Source organism: Chelonia mydas, chromosome 22, assembly GCF_015237465.2.
Source record: "Chelonia mydas isolate rCheMyd1 chromosome 22, rCheMyd1.pri.v2, whole genome shotgun sequence".
NCBI classification, from domain to species: domain Eukaryota; kingdom Metazoa; phylum Chordata; order Testudines; family Cheloniidae; genus Chelonia; species Chelonia mydas.
This window is the reverse complement of record NC_051262.2, coordinates 10,270,894-10,290,780: the sequence shown is the minus strand read 5'-3', so window position 1 is coordinate 10,290,780 and position 19,887 is coordinate 10,270,894. Positions and strand designations below refer to the sequence as shown.

The 19,887-nt window shown below is 44.0% G+C and overlaps 1 protein-coding gene across 1 annotated transcript in view; it reads right to left on the bottom strand.

Annotated features, from left to right (window-relative positions):
* Positions 1-19,887, bottom strand: part of LOC122463515 — a 103,783-nt gene that overhangs the window by 77,576 nt on the left and 6,320 nt on the right. Inside the window, exon 6 of the mRNA XM_043533855.1 lies at positions 18,293-18,397. Within this exon, the coding sequence (XP_043389790.1) occupies positions 18,293-18,397 (105 nt within the window). The remainder of the gene's footprint in view (positions 1-18,292; positions 18,398-19,887) is intronic.

The following is a 19,887-nucleotide window of genomic DNA, read 5'->3' as shown; positions in this document are numbered from 1 at the left end:
GGTAATTCTGCTCCTAAGGGGGAAAATCCCACCCCCAGCTCTCAGCCCATGTACCCTTATGCTGACAATTTCGACTAAGCCAGGGGTGGATAAAAAGGAATCTCAAGGCAAAGGTCACTACTCCAAGTCCAGCCTCAGGTCAGAAATGTCCTCAAAATCCCTCCTAAATTGGGTCAATACCCGGTGGGTCCATAGGGCAGCAGACCCACTGGCTCCAACCCCTGCCTGACGCATCTAAGGAGAGCTGCTGCTGTGTGTGGACTTCTGAAATCCCTTTTCCCCAGAGGAATAGATCTGTATCAATTCTGCTGCAGGCAGGGCCCTCTCTGCAAGTGGAGCCTGATCCAAAGCCCACTGAAGCCAAAAGGGATATTTCCATTGACTTTAGTTAACTTTGGATCATGCCCTTGCAGAGAAGAGAAGGGTTCAGATTTGGATCTCGGAGGCTGTTTCCTAAGCTCCAGAACCCTTGAATACCATAGTTAAGCTGAAATAACACTCTCTGTAGACACCGCTAGGTTGATGAAAGAATTCTTCCACCTACCTACCTCCTGCCACTGTGGGAGTGGATTGCCTACACCAGTGGCTCTCAGCTGGGGATATGCGCACCCCTGGGGGTACTCCAGGTCTTCCAGGGGGGACACCAACTTATCTAGATCAGTGTTTATCAACCTAGGGGTCACAGGACAGGTTTAAGGGTGTCGCAAGTGCAGGACCGGCCTTAGGAGGTGGCAGGCAGGGCAATTGCCCGGGGCTCCACACCACATGGTTCCCGGCAAAACTAAATTACATTCTGCAACCCTGGGCGGCTGGGCTCAGGTTTCAGACTCCTGAAATGGATACAGTAGTTGGGAAAGGATGAGAACCACTGACCTACACTGACAGCAAAACCCCCTTTGTCAGTGTAGGAAGTGGCTACACTAGGGGGCTGTTGTAGCACCGTAGTTGTGCCACTGTCGCACCCATAGTGTAGACACGCCCTGAGTCTATTGAGTTTAGCGCTTACCTTTACTGGCTGACCAATCCCTTGTACAGAAAAGGTTAGACTAGAATTCCCCAAACTTTAAAACCCACAGTGGCGAAAGGGAAACCCAGTTCCCAGGACTCCAAGTTCTTCATCCCATCATTTCTAGTCTGAAGTAATCAACTTTAGCCATGGAAATATAGCAATTAGTGCGACACAAAGGAGTAAAATTCAGTGCTCATTAGCGCGCCATTTCACAGAAGGTACTTAGCAGAGAACTAATCAGAAGATCTTAGTCTTTTTAGCACACAAAACTGAAAGTGTAACCTGGGGCAGCAGAGTCAATATCAGCAAAAAGAAATAAAGTTCAACTCACTTCTATTAGTGTTTACACAGCACAGTTCCTCAGTAAGTAAATCACTTCCATACATGCTTGGTCTGGTGTGGCATGATTTTCAGAGGCGCACGGGTAGTTTTGTTGACTACAATAGTGAAAGCTAATGATTTCCGAACACCTGGGGATGGCAATGCTGCTGTGGTCTAAGGCCTTGTCTGCATCAGGGATTAGCCTTCATTTCAGCCATCAGTTTAGCTGAACCAATACAAATGGCAATTTTCCTGGACTAGGCTTGGAGCTTGCCCCAGGGTAGTTACACCAATGGCTGGATGGAGGGTTAATCCCCATCCTAAATACCTGTTATTGGCAGGCAGCCTTTACTCACATGAATATTCCTTGCTTGTGCAACTAGCGCCCTTTGTCTGAATCTCCCTGGGCAAAAAGGTGTGTTCTTAACTCGTGGTAAAATCCTCCTGAAGACAAGGCACTTTGTCATTCGTACAGAAGTTAGCAACTCAAGTAAATACTATGGGAGAGCTTAGGGTTAAACTTTTGCTGCTGACTCTTGTAAAAATGGCATATTACTGCCTTGTCTTCACTAGGATTTTCCCTGGAGTTAAGAACTCACTTCCCCCCCCCCCCCGGTGAAGACAAGACCTTTGATGCGGGGTGGGGGGGAGGGGGTGTTAAGGGCTAAGTAAAGGTTACACCTGTGAGTAAGGGTTTATCAGATCAGATTTTCATATTGTCAGCTCTTCAAGGCAGAGATTTTATAACTCTACCCTTGTGTTAAAAAAATTTCAGCCCTTAGATTCTTTGAGCTTTCACCTCTCACCTTTGCCTAGCTCCAGTGTGGAACAACACTCAAGCTACACACAGTGATTCTGTTAGCAGATGATGAGTTGAGCTCACTCAAGCTTTAGCCTGTGCCCTCTGATAGGCCAGCCAACTGGAGTTAAAAACAACCACATTCAAGTTCAGCGTTTGCAAGTGTGGATAGAGCTCAAGTTAGGAGCAACACCCAAATTAACTCAGCAGTGAAGATGAGCCCTAAGACACCAACACACACCTACAGGCCAGCCTATGTACAAATGCACAAGGGCAGGGAGCTCCCCACCCATTGTATCTTGCACAGAATATTGTTGGGAGCACATTTCCTGTTTCCTCCGGATGCCTTTACATTGATGGAAATCAAAGGGGTAAGAGTACAGCCTGACATTCCCCTCCTCCCCTCTCCTGGTACTAAAGCAGGCTAAGCACAGAGAAGGAGCATAACGCTGCACCTCTTTCTAGGAGCAACTAAACATATGTACCCCATAAGCTCCTACCAGGAATTCTGCTGATTCAACCAGGACTGACCCTAAAAGCTTCAGCCATGGTGCAGTGCACCAGTCAGACTCTTGCCCTTAAAGGAATAAAAACCAAAAAAATTCACACACAAAGCTCTCAGAAGCACTGATTTCTGCTGATTACCCCTTTCAACTCCTCCCTTTGCAGTGGCTGTAACTTCACAGCTTAGCAGTAGTAGCTCCTTTAGCTCATGAAGACCTCCAACATATCCTTATTTCAGAAAAGCAGAAGAGTTTTATATATTCAACTTACTAACTCAAAGGCTGAGCACATTCTGAGACAGCTAGCAACAGCCAGCAAAGAATCAGAACACTTTTAAGCAGTCCAGCTGTGCTTAATGCCTCATGATTAACAGTTGTAGAGCACATCTGATTTCAGATAGCTCGTTAAGGGGAGCTGTTTAAATGCAGGGGAGTTGAGACAAGTCAGCAACGTGAAATAACAGCAAAGTGCTATCATCTGGACATTAAAGAGTAATTCCATGTTATACCTTTGGTGACAGACAGTGATTGAACAAAACATCCTCTATATGGATGCAATAGGTATATCTACTTCTCTTAGTGAGCTCCTGAAATCAAAGCGTGCTTCATTTCTGCTTGCATACTAATATCTAAGCTCAATTCATTACTGGAAATCTTTTATTTCTTAAAAGGTCAAACCTTGAAGCTCTTGCTAAGTATTGATTTAGGGAAAACTCCCAATAACTTCAGTTGCAGACTTTCTTGAATAAAACCCTTTGGGATAATTTTGTGTTTTATTCTTAAATTTTAGGAATTAAACAATATATATTAATTGCCTATTTACTGAAGCCAGGATATGTTTTCAGATTTATGAGCAAAACATTTTTATAAAAAGCAAAGCAATGTATTTGGGACCATAGACATTATTATTAGAAAAACATTAGGGCATAATGACATCAACAGGATTGGGGCCTCGTTGTGCTGGGCACTGTGTAAATGCAGGCGGTGATCTTCTGCAAACAGGCACAAAATTAAGCAGAATTATACTTATGGGAAGGATTTAGGGTTATAAAATCAAAGCGTATCCCTGTCCCACTGAGCTTACAGTAGGAAGACAACATACATGAACATAAACTCTTCTGGGCATGGAACACATCACCAGTATTAGTACAGCATCCAGGATAATGGGATCCCATTACTGATTGGGATATCTTGCTGCTGCTAGAATATAAATACTGTAAAATAACTCCTCTAACTAATGGGATGGATTTGGCCCAATGTGTTCTCCACTGTGCCCTGCAGACCAGCAAACTTGCACTGTCAAGCCAAATGAGGTCTGTTCAACATAACCTACCCATTGTCAACAGAAAGAGAAATAGGCAGAGATTCGCGTGCCCACCTTTATAAGGCAAGCAACATGGTCTTGTGGTTAAAGCACAAGCCTGGTTTGTATTCCTGGATCTGCCACAGGGATCCTGTGTGACTAGATGCTGGCTTTCAGAGTTGTGGAGTACCCATAATCCCATTGCCTTTAAACAGAGTAGCATTTCTGAGAAATCAGTCTCAATCTAAAATAGTATAGGAGTTCCCTGCCTCCTAGGAGTGTTATCACATGTAGATAAAAGTGCCTAGCAATTTTGAGCCACTTGATTTTTCAGTGCCCAACTTGACACACTTTAAAGGAGGCTGATTTTCAAAGGGTGGGAGCTCAGCAGTTTCACATCCTCTAAAATGTCTCAAGTTGGGCATCTAAAAACTACTAGTTGTGTTTAAAAATGTTCACAGTAACTGATTTGCAAAGAGTTTGGAATCCTTGGCTGGAAAGCCCTGTAGAAAGATAAGAGTATTATTTTTTGAGCAAGTGAGACATAACATATATGGAAGGATTGGAAAGAGGTTTGGATAAAGCAAAGGCTAGCATGAACTGTCGTCCAGAACCTCCAGTTCAACATCTTATTGATGTTTGAAAAGTTTGGCTCTCCAATTTAACTTTTGTAATGTTTGCTGCCCCTCTGAACCATCTTCTTGTGCCCAGAGCTGGAAGCAGAAGTGAGATGGGTTCTTCTTGCCTTATTTCCAGCAGCAGTGGAAATGGAAAGGTCCAGAAATTTCATGTGCAAAAAATTACTACTTGCCTGACCTGCAGCCTAAATCTGCATAAGCCTCCAACTCCGCCGCCCCCTCCTTCCCTCCCCGGTTCACCTAACACATCTACCATAGCCACAGACAGACCAAAATGCAGGACTGCACTGTATATAAGAATGGAACTTCAGGCCATTCTGGTCTCACTGAAGACAACAACAGACCTCCCACTGACTCCAATGGGATGATAATTTGGCAGTCACCTGGTGAGAGACAGCAAGGAATGTCCTGATCCAAAGCCCATCTTGATAATGAAAATACTGCAAATGATTGAGTTATTTATTTTTCCATTTGGGGAACTCAGATCACCTAGAGCTTCTCAATTCTATCCCCCTACCCTAGTACCACATAGTCTCCATACCTCCCCAGCCACTAGTCTTGTAAAATTTCCCACACTCGAAAGCAGATGGCTTTTCAGTCCGTTCTACTAAGAAGCTACTAGAAAAACCACATTGTTCTGTTCAGGCCAGCCTCTCCTGTGAAAGTTCTATCACGCCAGCTTGCCAGGACTGAAGCCCTGTGGAACTGAGTTATAATATCCCAGACCAGGACTGCGATGGGGCCGCTGATACCAGCCACCTTCTACTCTGATACCCCAAGCGTCTCTAAGTGACCCTGTAGCAGTCTTGCCTTGGCCAACGTGCTCAGTTTGCTTTATTTATTTAACACCTATTCCAAACTCATGATCTTGGAGCTGACAGCAGAACTAAATGCAGTCAGGGATGGACAGACTGTTACGACATATCAGAGAGATACAGCAATAGTACAGTAACTGTTCTGTTTGGTCACTAATGAGTCAGTTCCAAGCTGATCTTCTCTAGCTCAGAGGCTATGCCTTCCAACCTTCCTCAAACCCAGACACCCCATCCATGAGTCTTTGCACTAACCCCTCCTCTGAAGCATCAGTGCATCCTATGCAGATCCAAGGGCATATTTGGAAACCAGCAGGCCTGTTACAGCTTACAGAGCAGAAACCGGGACAACGTTGTTTGAAGATAGCAAAGCAGCGAGATCTGGTTCTGCAAGTTTTGTATAGGTATGATGCCCATTGGCTTCCCCGAATGAACTGTTTGCAGGATTAGGTCCAGATTCCAGGGACTAGGTAGGCGGAAGGTACATCAGATCACAAGTTTACCTATGTACTTAGGGCTGACCCTGGCTGAAGGACAAGGGAAATACATTTGCAAATAAGAATTAAGCATTTAGATGAGCAATTTTTTATTTTCTACTCCCCAAAAGTCTCTCTCTCTCTGTCTCATTTTGCTCTGTCCCTGTGTGTATTGGGGCTTGTTCAGAGACCTATCTGAGACAAGTTTGGTGGGGCTAAATCCCATTTGAATAGGTGCATATTGCAAAAAACAAAACAAAATACAAAACATCATTGTAATTGACATTTATGGGCCCCTTTGGCCTCTCAGCAGAAATGGTACCAAGGATTTAACGGGGAGACAGGGCCTGACCCAAAGCCCATGGAAACACTCCCCTGGATCAGGTCCAGGGAAAGCAAAGGATGCTCTGACCTCTGACTCATTCCTAGGTGATTGTTGAGGCCACCTTGATGGAGGGAGCTTGTCATGACTACTACCATGGATAAATAGAAAACTTCAGTCTCCTGGGCCACTTAAAAAAATCTGCTGGTACCAGCCTGTACCTGAGACAGGAGATGTGCTGGTACCAGCAGAGAAGGGAGGGGAACTGTTTGCGACGGATGGATTCATGGATAAATTGCACCTTCTCTTGTCTGCTGGTACCAGCAGATTCTCCTGTCTTTATGCACCACACCCCCCTCCAGGCACTGACCACTCCTCTTTGGTCCCCACCCTGTCATGCAGGGCTGCTCATGCTGGGTCAGAAGAGGTCAGACTCCCGCAGCACACAAGAATCACTCTCAGTTTGTGCTGGGGCAACCCTTGAGTGCATGGGGGATGGTAGGTGGATGAGAAATGAAGCCAGGTAGCTGGGATATGGAGAGAGAGAGAGAGAGAGAGAGGGAAAGAACAGAATTATCTTTATTTAACCCCCCTTAAAGACTCACTTTTCCCATGAGGCCCCACAAACTGTACATATCTATTATCTATGTAAATTCTCCCCTATGGGTATCTCTTGCTGCCACTTGCCTTGTAGACTCAGCGCCTGGGCTGACAGACTCTGGCTCACACTACATTGCTAAAACCAGCTGTGGGCTCGGACGCCTGGAGGGGGGAGTGGGGGTTTGGTTTCAGAGCCCAAGCCACAATATCTACATGGCTGTTTACAGTGCCATGGCTCAAGCCCTGCAAATAGAGTCTGTCAACCTGGGCTCAGAGACTCGCTGGGCCAGGCTGTGTACCACGTACCTCACAGCTCCTTGTGCTCTCTCAGGGCCCGGTTTCCAGAGTTGTTGAGCCCCCGATAACCCTCAATGATTTCCCTTGGAGCTCTGGGTGCTCATCCCTTCTGACTGTGAGGACCTCTCTCTCTCTGTGTTTGTGGCAGTAAGTTTTCTGGGCCAGGGACTGTCCTGATACGTGCAAATTGAACAGGGCCTAGCATACTCATAGTGCTAAACAACATACTAGCCAAGGTGAGAGAAAGGAACAGGGAAAGAGGAAAGAGCGTGGGAGAGAAAGAAGTGAAGGAGAGATGGAGCGAGGGAGACAAGGGAGTGGAGGGCTGAGTGAAGAATGGCTGGAGTGCCCGAGACCAAGTAGAAGGATATCAAAAGCTTTGCCAGCTATGAGCATCCAAAAATTGTGAGTCACAAAATCACGAGAGTGGCTTAAAATCATGAGATTTTAAAAAATAATAGATATTGGCTTCTCTTATTTATTCTCTCACAAGAGTTGGCAACATTGCAAGAGTGGAAAATATCTGCCTTGCCAAGGCCAATGGATTAGCCACAGAACAGAGAGCACAACCGACAAGAGAATCTGCCTTTCCATCTCCCAGAAACAAAAGTGGTGCCAGAGAGTCGGAGGCGGGGGGGTGTCAAAGTTCACAAACACCTTGCTGCACCTCTGGGTCTCCCTTTGATTCTCTGCCCACCAGTCATGCTGTTCGCATGGGGTGGAAAGGGGAACCATAGACTTGTAGTGAAGAGGAGCAGTGACAGAGGAACAACAAAAAACTTTTTTTTAAAAAAAATTACTTTTAAAAGATACCTCCAGAGCAATTTCCTTTTACTTTTTTCACCCTTTTCTAAAAAAGAAAAGCTGGTTTGTGAAGAGAGAGCATCAACATTTCAATTTTTGGCTGTTGCTGTAACAAAATGAGAAGACAAACTGCATAACAAAGAACAGTGGTCTGTACAAACGCAAAAGACAAAGTAATGACAAAACAGATTGAGAGGGGGTGAAGCTTTTTGCTAAAAGGCACTGCCCTGTGTTTAACAAAACCAGAGCCAGGGCTGGTTTAGATCTAGCTGTCATCTGAGCTCCTAAAGTGCAGCAAGGGGGGCGGAGAGTGCAGATAAATGGTTCTTATTTTGGGCCATTTTTTATTAAAAAACAAACTCCTGGCTTGATGCAGTTATTCAAATGCAACATTGTAGACACTGCAGCAGTTTTTGGGATGCTTGGAGCCAGGGTTTTCATTTGGGCTCATTTCTAAAACATGACTTTGAATCTACATACCATAATTCAGTAGAGGATCATAGAATATTAGGTTTGGAAGGGACCTCAGGAGGTCATCTAGTCCAACCCCCTGCTCAAAGCAGGACCAATCCCCAATTTTTGCCCCAAATCCCTAAATGGCCCCCTCAAGGATTGAACTTACAACCGTGGGTTTAGCAGGCCAATGTTGAAATCACTGAGCTATCCCTCCCCCCAAAGGTTTCAGAGTAACAGCTATGTTAGTCTGTATTTGCAAAAAAGAAAAGGAGGACTTGTGGCACCTTAGAGACTAACCAATTTATTTGAGCATAAGCTTTCGAGAGCTACAGCTCACTTCATCGGATGCATACTGTGGAAACTGCAGAAGACATTATATACACAGAGACCATGAAACAATACCTCCTCCCACCCCACTCTCCTGCTGGTAATAGAGAGTGGGGTGGGAGGAGGTATTGTTTCATGGTCTCTGTGTATATAATGTCTTCTGCAGTTTCCACAGTATGCATCCGATGAAGTGAGCTGTAGCTCACGAAAGCTTATGCTCAAATAAATTGGTTAGTCTCTAAGGTACCACAAGTACTCCTTTCCTCCCCTCAAAGTGCTTTGCAGAGGGCACAAGTACTGTTATCTCATGGTACAAAGGAGGAACTCAGAAGCACAGCAAGGTTAAATGATTTACCCAAAGTCACACAGCCAAAGTCAGCGTCAGAGCCAGGAACAGACTGTACTCTCAACAGTAGAATAATGTCCTGTGGATCCTCTGAGGTCAGATCATGGCAGTATGAACTGAATAAAGCTGAAATGGGCAACAGAGATAGCACAAAAGGGGCATGACTGTAACATTTAATAAAGAGACTCCAGTGGGTAATATACTGGATTGCACACTATCACCTGCTAATTGTCCTTTCTCTAGTTTGCTCATTTTTTCACTATCTATTGTTTCTAGTGACTCCTCAGTATTCCCTCTCTTTCAAACCCTTCTCATTCTTCAAGGGAGTTTATTTCAAATTCTCAAAAAAAAATGGAGTATAAAATCTAAACGTGGCTGTCTATGGGGATCCTATGATTTTGATAATTAAATTTAATTTAAGCCAGTGACTTGACCTCTATTTCTCACTCTCTTCCTGATGCCAGAAGCTGACGTTCCAAAGGGCACTGAGAAGACTCAGCTGTCTGGTTCCGGTTGTGCGAATAAGACTTCATTGGCTCTTCTAGTGTGAAGACTGCAAACTACACCACCACCTTGCATATAGAGCCTTTCAGATGAAGAGGTCGAAGCACTTTACTCATCACACATGGGCCTGAAAAGTTGGAAAAGCAACTGGATCCAAAGTCCACAGCTGGCTCCCATCTCTAAAAAAATGGGCCAAATCAAAATCAGATCTGAATGCTCTCAATTTCTGCTTCTGGATCCAGATTTTGCATCTTGAGGCCATACCTACTCACTACACTCCTGGGAGGTAGGTATTTCATTTTATAGATGGAGAAACTGAGGCACAACTGTTGAGCTACTTGCCCAAAATCATGCAGCGAGTCAGTGGCAGAGCAAGGGACAGAACCCACCTGCCCCAACTTTCAGTCCCCAGCTCACATACACATGATTTGCAAAGACAGGCATCCACAAGTCAATGCAGCAGCACACTGCTGTTCTTTTGAGTCTTCATTTCAGCATTTCCAGTGAAGTTATTATGAGAAATAGTGTGGTGGCTTCCTTACACATTTCAGTGGATCCTTGATTCCCTGCAGAGAGGATTTTTCAGTGATGAATTATTATTATTAATGTGCAGGATCCAAAGTCATGCACACAGAGACACAGAAGAAAGTTGGTCCCTGCCCCAAAGAACTAAGGTGTCATAGCTCATGTCTTGCACCTCTTCAGTCAAGCACTGGCTTTCCTTGCTGCTCTCCCAGCACAGTTGTTCTGTGGGATATTAATGTCTCGTTGGCTCTAGCCATCTCTTGCTGCTATTCTGTGGAAGGGGGCTTATCTTTTTACATATATTTTTATCTCAATTTTTTTTTTAAAGTGAAGTCTGCGCTGGCCAAATATGCCAGGCTATTAAGTTCTCAGGACGCTGAAATCTTCGATTTATCCATTGTGCAACATGGGCAGCAGCAATGCAAGACCCCTCCCATGCTACCCAACCAATCCATGAGATGAAGGGACCCATAATGGGAACCAAAGCAAACACCGGTCCCACGCAAGGGACAGTCAGTCAACCAGTGGACATCACTGCCACAAGATATCATTGGAGGCAAGAACTTAGCAAAGAAAAACTGTATGGGACATTTATACAGATAATGGATGTATAGATAATGAGAATATCCAGAGTTATAATGGTATTAAAAATAAGCAAGAGTTTGGAGAGGGATATAAATGCTCATGCTTCAAGGCAGATGCCAACCTAGCAAGGGGTTAAGTGGTGTACAAATCTCATGCTGGCCTTCTGCACAACATTGGGAAGATCATACCCATTCTCTCTTTCAATTGCAGGGGGAGGGCAGGCATTGGTGGAATTTAGTTCTTTCTCTCTTGTATATATTTTTCTACAGAGTGTTTTGTGAGCTTCTTTGAGAATCAGATCACATAAAAGCTGCCTTCTATGTAACTATGATAAAGGAGACAGATGTATAAACTGGAAAACTCCAACAGAAGCCAGGACTGTCACAGGGCTATTGCACCCCATACCAAATGGGTCTCATAATGAAGAGCTACGACAGCATTTCAGCAGGTCCAGTTCTTGTGCACAAACACAAACCAAACATCATAAACCCAACATTGTAGTTGGCATTCTCAGCAGGAAGTCTGAAAACCATGAAGAGTGAGTTCCCATCTTTGGAAAGTAGAAACTGCCAGACTGGATCAGACCAGTGCTTCACCTAGCCCAGTGTCCTGTCTCTGACAACAACCAGTACCAGCTGCTTCAGAGGATGGTGCAAGAAACACTGCAGTTATGGGATAACCTGTTCCCAGGAAAAGTTTCCTCTTCTATTTATAATACTAATTACCCATATACCTTCAGTACAAGGTCTCTGCCATGAAGTCTTAAATTCCTTCCCTGAATGATATCTAGGGTGCACATCAGAAAAAAACAAAGGAGAATAAGTCCAAGTCAATATTTTCTTTCTGAGCTTGAGCAAGAGATCAGGTTGTTTTGCAAGAACAGTTTTCTAAGTTGTGCTAGAGAAGCCAAAGTAACCAGACGGTTTACAGCACAGCCTCAACGTCTTCCTCATTCTTACATTTACCTTCAAGTAAGAAAGGATACGTAAATACATTAAAGGGAAACTGTGTAAGGTGGTAAATCATTAACTGGGACTATTTGGTTACTTAAAGTACAAATAGCGTCTAGAGTTTAAAACTAAACATCTAAAAATAACTTTCACCCCTGCCAGAAATCTGAGTCCAAAGATCTGCTGAGCACCTACAGGGGGCACAGAATCAACAGTTTCCCCTTGAATATCAATAAGCATCAGCTTTGGAGTCCTTGACGACATAATGTACCTCGGATTCAGCTCTCAGCTAGGGAACACATTTTTCAACCATGAAATGAGAAACATCCTTCTGGCTCCCAATGAACCCTGAACTTCTGTTGTATTCACGTGACTCCAGGGTTTTAAACAAACATGCCCCAAAATGTCAAGAGCTGATAACGCTGGCAGAAACCAAGGCTCTTCAGGGACTTTAAAAGCGGAAGTTTCAGCTCCTAGAGAGTTAGGAGGATTTGAGGATCTCAGTAGTGCTTGAATGTTGGCACCGACATTTTAAAAAATTATTTAGGTATTGAAATCAATGGGAGTTAGGCACACCAATGCCTGTCAAAACATGGTCCCTTGCCTTTAGTCTTTCTGTGCCTCAGTTATTATTTGGCATATTACTTGTTTATCCATGTTCTGAAACCAGTAAAAGGTTTCACTAAAAGTAACTAAACACAATGACTTCATTTATTGCATTTTTATGGGGAAGAGAAGGTGTAATGAAGCCAAGGGCCAGGAGACAACTGGCAGGGGGTAGCTCCTTTACTCTAAATTTGGTTCTCTCCTTTTTTCATAAAGGAAAAACTGTGTTTTTATTGTTATCGCTTTGATTGTTTCCTTATGGTTTATGAAAGGTTGTTTCTGTTTGGATACAGAAAACCACCTTGAAGCAGCGAGTTTGATCTGGCAGTTGACATGATTATCTGAACCTTATCTCCAAACACTGATAAACTGTCTTAATAGGTTTATACTATTCCCACCCTGGCTTCACTAACTGGAAGACTTAACACCACGCAAAGGGTCGTGGCCACACAGATGGTTACAGGAGTTAATGTGGTGCAAGGCAAAGGTAAAAATGCTATAGAAATTCATTAAACAAAACACTTTAGCAGTATTGGTAATGCAAGTACTGAGTTTAAAATGAACTAACGGTGGGGCTGATCATGCAAGCTGATGCCTGTAGGCAGCTGCCACCCTGGAAGCCAGGCTAAAGACGGGTCCGTGCTCTATGACAGGAGCCTGGTAGCCCACAAAGCTCTCAGGGCTTCTAAACTCTTGGGTTTGTGGTGTGGGACTCCCTGGGCTGCTCCTGGCTCCAGAGGTCTCCCCAGGCTTCCCCCCTCCCCCCCCCGTTTCCTGGGACCAGTGCCTGGGAGTCAGGGGAGCTGGCTGCTTTGTTTCATCTAGAAAAAAAATGCAACAAAGTATTCAATTTCCCCCTGAAATTGTCAAGTTTCCTTTCCATGGGATATTTTGAAATTTCTATGTTTTGTTCTGAATCAGCCCAAACCCTTTATTGAAATGTCAGAATTTCCCACAGAATGGAAATTCCATGTTTGGACCAGCTCTAGTTCTAAGGTCCAAAGCTCTGTGCATCCTCACCGCCTACGACCCTGCCCAGCAAAGTCAATGCACTTCTTATTCTAGCTGTCTCATTTATTCTGTGGAGACTTCCCTTATGTTTTACTGAGAATGTGTTCTTGTTAAGTGCTTCATTGTGATCTTTTGAAGACCTATCTAAAAAATAGGGAGAGTTGACTCTGTTGAGATGCTTATCAATAAGATTAGCATCTGCATTTACATGACCTAGAATGGAAACTAGGATAGATTATTGAGTGAGATTCTTTGGCCTGCCTTACTCAGGAGGTCAGATTAGATGGCCATAATGGTCCCTTCTGGCCTTAAAGCCTATGAATCAACAAGGGCTGCTAATCCCCACACTGAAGAGCATAAGGGCACTCACCAGGTGGGCTTATGCATTAATGTGCTACCAGGGTTGAATGTGACTATTACATCAGGCCTCCTCCTGTGCTAAAATATGTTTGCCTGACCCCATAGATCAAATTACAGGTGGTTGGAAAGTAGTTTTCTTCTCCCCACCCAAATATTTTTTGTTGTTAAATTTTCAATCAGTATTTTCAGGTTTCAGTGAAAACTCAAAAGCCTTCTAAGAAAGCAGAAATCGATTATTGAGAAAAGTTCTGGTGTGTTGAAAAAAACATTTCATTTATTTATGCTTTGGGGAAAATATTTTGATTGAAAATTTTCAACCATGTCTTGCGAAACAGGCTAAAGGCTATGCTTGGGCACTGACTATGGATACATGTGTCCAGGAGAGGCTTCTTTGACAATCAAGGATGGGAGAAATATTCTCCTCATGGTGTTCTTGGGTGGCTGAATGGCCACTTTCAAATTCACCTGCAGGTTGATTAGTATGAGAATGTTGACTATCAAAAACAACGAGGAGTCCAGTGGCACCTTAAAGACCGAGATTTATTTGGGCATAAGCTTTTGTGGGTAAAAAACACCACTTCTTCAGATGCTACCCCTCTTATACTTGACTATCAAAGTTCCCTAGAAACATGGAGTGAAGTCTTGGCCCCAAAGATGACAATGGGAAAAACTCCCATTGCTTTCAAGGGGGACAGAATTTCATCTCTGCTTCTTACATGTATAATGCCAAAACAGTATGGGGAACTTTACAGATAAAGAGAAAAGGTCCCTACCGCACATAGACAATGGACAGACCAAAGATGAAGGATAGAATGCAAGAAAAAAAACAAGCATATCCAGCAGTGAAGTATAGCACATCTTATTTGTTTATCCTATTAAAATCTCTTTAATTATGTCATCTTTTTGTTAATGTTTCCATACAGCTGAGAGACTAGTGGTTTTAGGCCACCTGGAAGAAGGGTGTTTTAAGGAGAGACTTAAAGGAGTGGGGGGAAATGGAAATATCATAGATAAGGCCAGGAGTTTCAGGTAACAATTAGCATTTTCAAAAAAAGAAGGAGTACTTGTGGCACCTTAGAGACTAACCAATTTATTTGAGCATAAGCTTTCGTGAGCTACAGCTCGCGATGAAGTGAGCTGTAACTCACAAAAGCTTATGCTCAAATAAATTGGTTAGTCTCTAAGGTGCCACAAGTACTCCTTCTCTTTTTGCGAATACAGACTAACACGGCTGTTACCCTGAAACCTGTAATTAGCATTTTGTAGCACTTCTCATTTTCAAAGGGCTTTAGAATGGTTAATTAATTCATCCTCTCTGAACCTCTGAGACACAAATAACTATCATCCTTATTTTACAGAGAGGGACACCAGGACACAAATGGCAACATTGTCAGAAATGTTCACTACTTTTAGATGCCCAACTTGAGCCACCTGTGGGGAGAGAAGCTGGCCCCAGAATTGTTTTAACATGCTGTCATTTGTCTTACAAACATCCTAATTTCCTTAATAAAAAGTATGGTCCTCACCCTGATTGTTTTATGATGATGTTTTAGCTATGAAATGCCTAGTCTACTGAGATATGTAAATATAGATGCTAGTCCTATTAAGTGAGTGAGGATGGAACAGACAGGACATATAGTAGGTGCATACAGTTACTCAGTGCACATGCAAGCAGGTCACTGTTTGCCAAACGATCCAAACTAACCCTAGTTGCACTGAGGTACAAAATAAGCACATGCAACAACATAACCACCTCCCCCACCAACTCATTGTATAGATTAATAGCATTTGTGGTGAAATCTAGGCCCCACTGAAGTCAGCGGGGACAGGATTTCACCCTCAGTATATACACAGAAATTGGTCAACAAAACACCCCTCCACACAGTACAAACAGTATTATTCCAGACATTTTCAAAATTACTCAGCCCCCATTTAAGAATCTAAATATGTGGGAAGTGTTTCCAGAAGCACTCAGCCTCCTGTATCTGCCATTACCATAGATTTAGGTACCTCTTAGCTATTGGATGCTGAACTCTGTTGGAAGTCTGGTGTCTAGCTGCTGAAGTCACACTAAATACAGAAGGCCCAATTTTCAGAGGTGCTAAGCATCCACCGCTTCCATTGACTTCACTTGTGTTCTTTGGAAGTTCCACTCCTCTGAAGATCATGTCTGTGTTGTGCAGACCTTGCCTGTAGGGGAGACCACATTCCTTGACTCTCATCCTGAGGCATGACTGTCATCTGACAGCACCTGCCTTTCAGGGACTCCATTGTTATGCCTTAGATCACTAGGGGCTTGTCTCTTTGCTACGATGGTTTCACCTTGACAACAGTGTCAGTCCATCTTGCCTCACTCACACTAAACCCAGGAACATTTTTCTTTTACAGAGGTGCTTAAACATGAGAGGCAACATGGTCTGGTGATCAGAGTGCAGAAGTGGGAGGGTTACCTCTATTCTGTAACCGAGCTGCTGCGAAACCTTGGGTAAGTCACTTAACCTGTCTGTGCAACCTAAGTCTCTCCATCGGCAAAATGGGGATAACATGCCACCTTAACAATGTATTTGAGATCCTAGAATGAAATCCACTATGACCATCTGGACTGGCCCATTCTGGATTCAATAGCGGTGTAAATGAGAACTGAATCTGATCCTCGTACCACGGAGTAGAGGTCTGCTTGGGCTTAAGTTGTTAGCCTGACCCAGACCTGAAATGGGCCCACACCCATCTGAGCCGGTTAAGTAGTTTTCCCACCCGACCCTGACCTTTCCCCTGAACCAGAGTCAGCACCACTGCTGCCCAGGGGTTGGTGCGGCCACAGATGCATGAGCTGGTGGCTGCCTGTCCTGCTCCCGTGCTGTGCGATGAGAGGCACTGCAACTCCTTAGCACGTTCACTCTACAGCAGAATGGCAGCATCCAGCAGGAATGGGGCATGCAGACACAGCCACCAGCCTCATGGGCAAGAGGAGTAGAGCTGACATGACCCAAGGTCAGAGAATTGCATAGTTTTCTGACCAGACCCACCCTAAACACGACACTCGTGGCTGGGTCCTGTTGGGCTGCAGGCTCTACCATGGAGTGACATTCACAAGTCTGAGGGTCATGGGCCAAATAATAAATTGGTTAGTCTCTAAGGTGCCACAAGTACTCTTTCTTTTTGTGAATACAGACTAATACGGCTGTTACTCTGAAATCTGGTATAAACGCAGAGTAACTCCAAAGAAACCGACTATTTTAATAAAAAGAAAAGGAGTACTTGTGGCACCTTAGAGACTAACCAGTTTATTTGAGCATGAGCTTTCGTAGCTCACGAAAGCTCATGCTCAAATAAACTGGTTAGTCTCTAAGGTGCCACAAGTACTCCTTTTCTTTTTACGAATACAGACTAACACGGCTGTTACTCTGAAACCTGACTATTTTAATGTTTCTCTCTCTGTCAGGGAAACATGTATAAAAGCTATTCAACACAAACAGTCCTAATGGTTCACTGACACACCAAGGGATGAAGTACATAACATAAAGCAAAGGTTACATGAATCAGAAGGAGCAGAGTAGAATTCTGAATCACAGAGAAAATAGCCAAGCAGCAAAAGAACCTCCAACTGGTACCCATAAAGCGGGTTACACATTAACCATGACATCAGTGCAGGTTGTATATTGTAGTTTACATCCAATAATCTAGTAATCTTATAGAGCCTGAACCTGTGGTCCTTCCTCAGGCTTCAGTGAATATTTTGCCTGCATAAGCTCACTTGATTAGCTAGCTATAATCCTCCTATAGTTTTCACTTTTGTAGCAGTGCAAAGAAAGCCACCAGGCAAGGCTAATGTTCTGAGCTGTTCCATCTGAATCATCCACAGGAAGAGCCAAGGACAAAAGATACATGACCCAGGCCTTACAAAAAGGAAGGTCAGCCAATTTCCACTCTAGCACTATAGTATGTTTCACAGAAAGTGATGATTACAACCTCTGTTCAGCAAGGTCCTTAAGCATGTGCCTAAATCCAAGCATGTGAGTAATCCCACTGAAGTAGTAGTTCAGTGAGATTAGTCACCAGCTAAAAAGAGTTTTAGCTTGACTGTACATTCCTTGGGGTATGGAGCTGTGATTTTAAATGGGTCTGTCATGCACCTTTGCTGCTGAAATAACAATAAATCAGTGGTCCAGTGTAGTGGGGCTCAATAAAGGGATTACAGCTCAGGAGGTCTCCCCTTCTATGCCCATGCTTAGATCACTAGTTCATGGTACTCCCTCTTGAGATGCAACTTTGCATTTTTCTGTGAGCCATCCTGAAAGAAGCTGTTATCTCACTTCCTTTCAAATTGGCCAGCAGAGAATGGAAGTGTTTTTCCACAGCAAATTTGGGATCATTCAGAATGAAAGGAAATACATGCATGTAACGTTCCTAGTGTTCCAGACTCCTGGACCCAACCCATCCAACAGGTGCTTCACCAAGGAACAAGCCAGCAAACATGAAACAACATTTTCAAATAGCAGCCGGAAAGGAGAGGTCCTCCAACAGCTCAGCAACCACCATCCCTTGAGATTTGCCACTATCAGGGTCTCCTGGATTGTTTCGGAGAGGAAACCATAGTTTTAGTCCTGTGGCCCTGAGGCGATGGACTCCGTTTACCTGCAGCAGAAACACACAAAGCTTATGGGTGGGTGCTGGAAATCCAAAGGGAACATAACAGGATTAAACCCTATGGTCTCCTCATTAGGTTTCTGAGACTCACCTTCTGGAGACGGAACCTCCAAGAGCCGTGTTGGTTTTTTGCCAGCCTTTTTGGATTTCACTCTGGTAGAAGAGACTTTGGAATCTTCCCATTTCCAAAGTTTAGCTTCAGAGAGAGGAGAAAAGCACTCTGATTTGGAAAGGTCAGAAACTTCAACACTTGTACCTCCATGGCACTCACTATCTGATTTCACCCAAACCAACCTTAGCACGAATTCTACAATTAATATCATGTAAAGCACAAATAAAAAGGCCAAAAAATAATAATAATAAAAGATTAAGGAGGAGTCTAGTATAGTTATTCTCACAAGAGACTGGGAGTCAGGTCTCTTGGATTCTATTCCCAGCTCTGGGAGCGTAGTCAAGTGATTACAGAAGGTGGCGGTACAATGAGAACTCCTGGATTCTATTTCCAACTCTGCCACTGACTTACTGGGTGACTTTGTGCAAGTCATTCATCTGCTCTCTGCTTCAATTTCACTACTGTAAAATGACAACAAAAATACTGATCAGAAGTACTGGGAGGAGAGTTGTGGCTCAATTACTTAACATTTGCAAAGTGCCTAGAGATCTTCAGATAAAGTATTCCATATAATTACAAAATGTAATCAACTACTCAGGCTTTGAAGGTGAATATATGCAGAATAAATAAATCATCTCAGACACTGATTGACATTATGATGGACTATTATGTTGGCTACCTGTCTCGATCTGATCCAGCCATTGTGTCAAGAGCTCCACAGAGCCACCGCACTACTAGGTAACTGGTTTTGGCCACTGCAAAGCCATATGGGCAATCAGCAAGGCTGGTCTTCAAACAAGTTCTTCCTGCTCTTTGCAACCCTCTCTATGGTTTGCGATGTGTTAGCCAAAACATGTATCGCTCCCAGGAAATGCTGGGCTAGTTTAACTGTAAATTGAAACAAAGGAGCACACTCTTTCTCAGGAGCGGAATGTGTTGCCTGCAGCACGCAAACTTTCATTAATCAAGTAGGAGACAAGTCTGCTCCTGTCTAGGACTCCAATACACCACCCCAAATGGAAGGAAATTCAGAGACACTTTGGATATAAATGCCTGTAGAAAGGGCAGCATTGCTTCCTAAGCACCCCCTTGCAGCTGAGCATGGCTCTAGCAGGGGCAAATCTGCCCTAGGTCTCCAGGGTTTAGGAGCCTCTTCTCTAAAACTCCCTGGCTGGGGTAGGTATGGGAACCCAGGCCCACCCACTCCCTGGGTTCCAGCTCAGGGCCCTTGTTTGAAAGGGCTAGAACGAGTCCTTCTCCATCCCTTGTTGTCCTCCTAGCTATTTCCTCCCTCTCTAGTCTTTCTTCCCCAGCCTCCTAACCTGTTTCTCCATCTTTGGAGTGTTGGTTTTGTCTGGTAATTTCTCACCAGTCTGTTGGAAGGAGTCCCTCTCTACAACCCCTCAGTCTCACTAGCAACAGCAGCCTTTCTGCTCAGAAGTCCCCTCTCTAATTGAGATCCTTAACCTTGTATCATGCCCAGGTGCTTCCCTGCCTAATTGACTACCTCCCAGTTACTCAGTGAATTAACTACTCCCAGGTGAATCTGAGCTGTCTCATCCCCTCTAAGGTAG